Source organism: Alligator mississippiensis, chromosome 1, assembly GCF_030867095.1.
Source record: "Alligator mississippiensis isolate rAllMis1 chromosome 1, rAllMis1, whole genome shotgun sequence".
In the NCBI taxonomy this organism is placed as follows: Eukaryota; Metazoa; Chordata; order Crocodylia; family Alligatoridae; genus Alligator; species Alligator mississippiensis.
This window is the reverse complement of record NC_081824.1, coordinates 21,819,432-21,827,070: the sequence shown is the minus strand read 5'-3', so window position 1 is coordinate 21,827,070 and position 7,639 is coordinate 21,819,432. Positions and strand designations below refer to the sequence as shown.

Here is a 7,639-nt window from a genome sequence, read left to right as displayed (position 1 = left end):
TCACAGACACACGGCTACTCTACTGTGTCTGATGTGTACAGGAAGTGCACTTTTTTCTAAAAAGGAGCGTGGTACCAAGTGAACACAATGGGAAGGGATGCAAGCTTGGACAGACAGTGAACCTGAGCTAGAACAGTGGGGGCCAACCTTTCTGGCAGGCATATATCAAATTAGCCCTGACCTTTTCCAAATGCCACTCCAAATCCCTCCCCTAAGCAACTGCTCAGCTTTCTGTTCCCTGCCCTGTGCTCCCTGCCTGATCTGATGCTCCACTTTCTGCTCTCTCCTATATTGGCTCCTGTGCTGCCTGTCTCTTCTCCAACCTGCTGGACGCCATGCACAGAGGCTGCCCAAGCCTTTTGTGGCACCCATGCCACAGGTTGGCCACCCCTAGACTAGAACATCTACACTCTAAGTGACCTGGGGAAGGAATATAAAGCACCTTGCTGTTAGCCCAAGCACAGAACCAAATCCATTTATGGATGTATAGATGTAGGTCTGAATCAAGATTTTTAAAAGATTTCTCTTTGAGAAAATAAAACGTGTAGCAGCATTTTATTTATACTCATTAAATTATACCATCAAATAGCAGTAAATTAGAATTTATAACGAATACACCATAAACAAGAGGAAGCTTTTTTCATTTTAAAAATGAGACATTTTTATGTAATATCCATTTATTTATTTTGGCCTACATTCACTCTTTTACATCTGCATAGTAGAGACTCTAGAGGCCTACAAAGGAGGAGTTGTTAGTTATGGAGTTTCCAGTGTGCACAAGTTTCTGGATGGTATTTTTAGTGTACGCATCAGTGCTGTTGAATCGCTTCATCAGTCAGTGTGCATTTCTCAGAAAGATTCATTGTCCATATTCGACTGAGCCTTATCCACATTTCTTTAGAGTATGAAATAACAGTAGTCTATGCACAGAATATTTACAAGCAGAGACCTCTGAGGCTAACCTTAGACCTTAAACCTACAATTAACCTCACATAGGTACTGCACACTTCACTCGTGGAAAGCCCTGCTGAAATCAATGCTGCATCGTCTACCAGCACATGGTTTTTTGCAGAATTGGGACTTTTGTACACAACAACACAAGGCAGAATTAACCCAAATAAGATTGTCCCTACTATATAATAAAAATATAATATTAAGCGAATGCCAGTTGCAAAACTACTCCAACTAGGGTATTTTCGAGACCTGTGACTTTTGCCCTGCAGCTTAAGTTGAACTCAACACGATTCTTGTTCAGGCAACCAATGAAGCAGTTAGTTGTGGAAAGGAATCTTTGTGATATAAAGCAGTATTTGGCGGCCTAGAGTATCAGAGCAGAATGCCAGCAACTCATCAGTGAAATCTTTCAGCCAGAATGGCTAAAAGATAGCATTGCTTTCCATATGAGAAGAGGGTTTTTATCATTTCGTAACACAAAAAATAGCAAAAGCCACATCCTGCATTGTCAATTTTGACTTCAAGTAGTCTATCACAGTAAGCATATACAATGTATACATCACAAAGGAGAGCTTTTTTATTATTGTTATGTATAGTATAAGTTAAATACAGAAGAGATTTAATGAAGAAATATATTCAAAATCTCAGACTCTAGCTCTGTATTTCTTTTGAATAGCTAGCTTCAAAATAATATTCTCTATCTTAAAATTGAGCTCCTGTATACATTACTCATATTAACTATACTTACAGATTTGAAAGTAATTTTTATTGCACACCACTGAAAGGGGGAATATATTGCTCCAGGAAGCATCAAGGTTGTAAGATTTCAGGATTAGGATTGCCTCCTAATTACTTATTTTAATAGCCCAACCATCACTTCACTGATATCCCACAGTTTCCTTGCAACCAAGTCATCCATGGCTTTAGGCAGCAACTCCTCCTCTTTGCAGTTACCAAAATATTTCCCTGATACACTTTCTACATCAGGAGAGGAAGCTAAATAAATGGAAGTCTGGGCTCCTTCCAATGGGGTTTTGAAGAAAGCCCATGACACAAAACTGAGCAGGGGCTTGGCCAACAAAGGAACATTCACGTGTCTACCCAGATTGGTTCTGCAAATACCAGGGTGAAGTGCATTTACTGTGACCCCTGTGCCTTCCAACCGGCGGGCTAGCTCCTTGGTGAACAGTATATTAGCCAGTTTACTACGAGAGTAGCAAAAACTTTTATTGTAATTCATTTCGCTGTTCAAATCGTCAAAGTTTATCTCTCCGTATTTGTAAAGCTTGGAAGAAACAACCACAACCCTGCTTGGGGCAGAACTTTTGAGAAGGCCAAGGAGGAGGTTGGTGAGCAAGAAATGACCCAGGTGATTAACACCAAATTGCATCTCAAAACCATCTTCTGTCTTCATGTATGGACATTGGAATATTCCTGCGTTATTGATCAGAACATCCAGTCTTGGCTCTTCCTTTAAAAGAGGAAAAACAATCATTCAGATTATCAAGTCATGCTGCAACATGCTTTGAAAAATTAATTTAGTGATCTTCTTAGAAAGGAACAGAGCAATTTTTGAACTTCTAGAATAAGATTTTCTGATTCATAGTTACCTTAATGAGATTTTGAGGGGGGGGAAAAGGAATAAAGTAAATTGCACATTTCTACTGCACTATTGTCAACAGGATACAAATATAAGGAGGGATTGCATTTGCTTTGAAGATGAAACACACAGGATCAACTAACTTTCCAGAAGTTTTTCCTGCAAAGAACTGTTTTTTAGGAAACACTTTCAAATAAGCAGGTAGGATATAACCTGGAAGTAACATTAAAGCTTAAACAATAATATATTTATAAGCTTTTGTATTTACTTATAATGCAGTAGGCTCCTAGAAACCCCAGTTATGAATCAGAATCCTAGTTTGCCAAACACTATACAAATACAGAAGCCCACTTAAAATATTTCCTATAACAACAGACTAGAGGATTTCTTGTGCAAGAACTAAAATAGCCCTTACAAAGGCTATGTTTTTGTACTTCTGGCTTTTAAAATCCCAGATAATCTGGAGGATATTGTAAACAGGTGCCACAGACAGAGATACTGACAGCTTTTAAAAAAGCTGAAACATCTATTCTTTTCAGCTTCTGGAACCTGACTCCATGTCTCTATGTTTTGTTGTAAACTCAACAGCTTTCTAAACCCCTCTATTTACAACGCCAGGTTTCTCTTTGTACAGGGAGCTTAAGAAGGGGGAAAAAAATGGAATGTCAGTTTTGAATTCTGGTATCTCAAGCCCAGCAATGAAAGTGCGTCAGGGAAGGGGAGCTCTCCCCCATCCTCTCTTTCTGGGAACCTCCCTCTCCCTTAGAGAGAACTTCAAAGAAAAAGAATCACAAGTTCAGCAAAGGATATAAACAACCTGAGTTCACATGTACTGAAACCCTAAAACGGCTTCCAAGAACCACCCATTTTAATCATTTGGAGATAACACAAGGTATAAAACTAACATCAGCACCACTTTCCCCTGCCACACCCCACCATATGTCATCCGTTATAGTGTCATTCATGAAAAGATATCACTTAAAGTGACTTAGTCAACAGAGATAAATTGTCGTTTTTTTCAACTGTTGCCTTTGTACAGATATGGTCAGACATGGTTTTCTCCGAATAGTCAAAAGTCCTGATTTTGCAGTTGGTTTGAAAGTTACAGTTGGTTTAGGAAGACACTTAAGCCCTCCACAGAGAGCCACTGAAATTTGGTAGAGAATCATTTGGGCTTAAGTGTCTATCCAGTCCAACCTAATGATGAGATTAGGACATTTTTCACCTTGTTTTCACTTTTTGTTTCTCTTGTTTGACAAAAAGAGAAACATTTTGGGCCAGGTCTCCTGTAGGGTGGCACTTCTAGTGGGCTTTTATTTTCTACTTTTCTGCATTTCAGAACACACGCTTCTCTCTCTTTTAGGCACCGTGTCATTCAGATGCCAAGCAAAGCTTTCTCTGAAGATCTCCCTAAATAAGCACCTTCCACATGAGGTTTGCAGGATTTGCAGCACATCAGATTAGAAGAACAGGAAATAAAAGATGTTTGGTAAACTGTGGTGGGATTCACACATGCTCATGATGTGCTCGTTCCCTCAGTCCACGGATTAGGCTCTGGATGGAGCTGTAGCCAGCCAACAGAAGTGGCGTTGAGTACCCACAGGCCTGATTACGCAGAATCATAGAGAAGTAGGGCTTGAAGGGACCTCCTGAGGTCATCTAGTCTAGCCTGCTGCCTGAGAAGGGATCATCCCCATCCAAACCATCCTACATAACTCTACTGCCTAATTTATTAGTATACCTACATAGTCCACTCTGACACAACACAAGACATAACACCTTAACCCACCCAGGTAACACAAGGGGACCATGCCAGCCAACGACTACTTCTGGTTTAGGAACAATCTGCCCTTACTCCACAAGGATCCTCTTTTGTGCGATGGAGGAATTCACAAGGTGCGTGTGCACATTTTAGAAGCCTTATTGACTTGGATGTGTTCAATTACCAGAGAATCCACATCAGGACCTATACAATCCATAATATAAACTCTTTGTAAAACTACCATCAACCCTAGCCCAACACAAGACAACCTGCCACAGGTAAAGCAGGGAAACCCCTGGCAGCCATTGGCCGGCTTCTATAAAAGGTTAATATATGTTAAGAGATCCTAGGTAGAGGCCAACCCCCCCCCCTCCCCCCTCCTATAGAGGAAGGCAAACCCCCCCACAGTCCTACTAATTGGACCAGGAGGTAAAATTCCTTCCTGATTCCAAATATAAAAGGTCTGACCCCGAGCAGAGGGGCACATACCTCCAGTTTTGAGTCCCAACAGGAGCACTGGCACACCCTGATGAGAGGCATTTTTTACCCACCGGACAGCTACCCCGGCCAAATTATAGTTGCTGTTTGAGTGTGGAAAATCTTGCAATGAACATGTGCAGTAGTCAATTCAGTTAAGATTATTATAGCAAGCAATGTTCCCTCCAAAGAGTAGCAGTCGGTGAGTGTGCTGCTTTGGTCCGTGAGCGCACCAATTTGGTCCCACCTCCCCCTTTTGGTGCGGTGTAGGACACTTACCAGATGTAAGCTCCTCACCCAGGGCAGGCAGTGGGGCCTGGGGGCCAGAGGCTGGGGCGGGCTCTGCTGGGGGCCTAGGGAGTGGAGCACTTTCCTGGAGCTGGCGAAGCTCATGCCAGGTTGGGGAGGAGCTTACCTTCATTAAGTGTCCCATGCCGCAGCCCAGCTCCTCTCCCGGTGGATGCGCGGCCTTAAAAAGTTGCCAGACTTTATCTGCCAGACTTTTACTTGCGTGGCCAGACTTTTACTTGTGCACAGTCGTGCACACATGCACCTTAGAGGGAACCTTGCTAGCAAGACTGAACTCTTCACCTTTCCTGATGTAAGGGACCTAGTTTTGCTGTGGAGCATGCGGAGTGGCTAGGATCTACCTGTTGAGTGCTGAGAACAGGGTATGGAGCTATGTGCAAAAGTGTGGTAGTGTGTGCACAGGCATTTGACTGGACGGGACATGGTCTGAGCAAGTGTTTGATACAAAGTTTGATGATGGGAACTGTTGCAGACTGCACGAGGCAAGTACAAATTTGACTGGATGGTATATGGTTCAAGCATAGGCTCGATACAAAACTTAATGATGAACAGGCTGGAGTATGAAGTGATTGGATAAGCAAGATGGGGTGATTTTGAGGTATAAGAGTCTGAGTTTAGCTTGTGTGTTGGAATAGGAGGGGGTTTCTGCTCCAGAGAGGGTCTGATCCATGAGGTAGGGGTCATTACTGTGCACTGGCAGCAAGTCTACATTTATCACGCCATTCACCAGTTAACCCTGGGGCCATTACTGCGCACAAGTGACAGGTCTACATTTTTTGCACTATTAGCCAGTTAACCCTGGGGTCGTTACTGTGTACTGGAGGCAGGTCTACATTTATTGCGCCAATCCCCACTTCACCGCGGGGACATTACTGTGCAGGAGTAGCTGCTCTACATTTACAGGCAGCGCTCCACCACTTACACCCACATTAGTACTTATGGCGCTGGATCCTTGCACTTACGGCACTACAGGGGAATTTACAACAAGAAAAAATGGGCAGCAAAACAAACATCCCTGGATCAGTTTCTCAAAAAGCCATCAAGTGGCCCAAAGTCTCCCCAAAGAAGCCTCTGAATGCCATGACCCCGATGAAGGTGTTCCTTCACCTTCTGATTACATAAACTTTTGTATGACTAGTTACTGTATTGCCCTATTTAATCAATTTATATACGGTACACTTTAGAAAGTTTTGCACCGTACAGTGTATATCCTTTATAGTCAATTAAATTGTTGGTTTAAACATGGTGCTTGTGGTCATTTCTATACAAAGTTGGGCATCAAGCCCTCGGTCAGCAACGTATCCCCGTTATAACACTGTTTCTACGGGAAAATCAGATTCGACTTGCATCGTTTCGACTTACAGCGCCTTCTCCAAAAACATAACTTGTATTGCGCCACGAGTCTACACTTATTGTGTGGTACAGCAGGACACACACGTTCCCTGCAGCACTGACACGCGCGCACACGTCACGCACACGTGTTACCTGCAGCACCCGGTGGCAGAAGCGGCGCACGGAGCGCAGCGAGGCGAGGTCGAGCTCCCGCACCAGCAGGTCGCCGTCGTGTGCGGAACCGGCGGCGCAGGGACCCAGCTCGGCGCGGATGTCGCGGGCGGCGCTCTCGGCCCGGGCGCGATCGCGGCAGCCCATGATGACCCGCGCGCGGCGCCGTAGCAGCTCGGCCGCCGTGGCCCGGCCCAGCCCGCTGTTGGCTCCTGTGATGATCACCGTCTTGCCCCGCATGTCACCGTCGCCGGCCCCCACCGCCGCCGCCGCCGCGCCCCGCAGGTAGCGCCAGGCCAGCAGCGCCAGCGCCGCGCCCAGCCCCGCGCCCAGCGCCGCCGCCACCGCCATGGCCGCGCGCCGGGAGAGCGCGGCCCGGGCCGCCTAGCCGCCCACGCGGAGTGGCTTACACCCAGGCCCGGTGGCTGATTGACCGAACTCAGGGAGAAGATGGTGGTCGGCCCGCCTCGGCGCTTTGCATTGTGGGGCTTGTAGTTGCTTGCGAAGGTGTCAGCGCCCGGGCGCTGCGGACGGGAATCATGCGCTCCCTGAGGCGGGGAGGCAGCTGTGCGCATGCGCGCCCTGCTGAAGGGCGGAGATGGGTGCATGCGCCCCGCGAGAAGGGGAGGCAGTTGTGCGCATGCGGACTCTGCTGCAGCGAGGGAAGTGTGTGCATGCGCGTCCTGGTGAAGGAAGGCAGATGTGTGCCTGCGCCCCCTAAGGAGGGGTGGTAGCTGTGCGCGTGCGCGCTGTGTTTCCAGTTGGTTGACTTGGTTCATCACTGTGTTTAAATCCCAATCTCAGCTACAAAGAAATAAATAAATCCCAATCTCAGCTCTCATTGAATTTTTCTGACTTCAGTATCCAACCATTGATGCTCATTGTTCTTTTCTCCTTGTGAGAACTATTCAATACCCAAGAACCCGGACCCAGTATGAAACTCGTCCCCCAGCCAGCTGCAGAGACTTGAGCTCTTCAAGTCAGCAGCTCCCCTGAGCCTTTAAACTGTATGAATTACATAATGTAGTAACACC

At 45.8% G+C, this 7,639-nt stretch overlaps 1 protein-coding gene across 1 annotated transcript; it reads right to left on the bottom strand.

Annotated features, from left to right (window-relative positions):
• Positions 1–538: 538 nt before the first annotated feature.
• RDH14 (retinol dehydrogenase 14) lies at positions 539–7,260 on the bottom strand. Its single transcript, XM_006269557.4, has 2 exons — positions 6,588–7,260; positions 539–2,425 (listed from the first exon to the last, which is right to left on the bottom strand). Exons 1-2 carry the CDS (start codon positions 6,954–6,956, stop codon positions 1,808–1,810), a joined length of 987 nt encoding a protein of 328 aa, XP_006269619.3. The 5' UTR covers positions 6,957–7,260; the 3' UTR covers positions 539–1,807.
• Between the last annotated feature and the right edge of the window lie 379 nt (positions 7,261–7,639).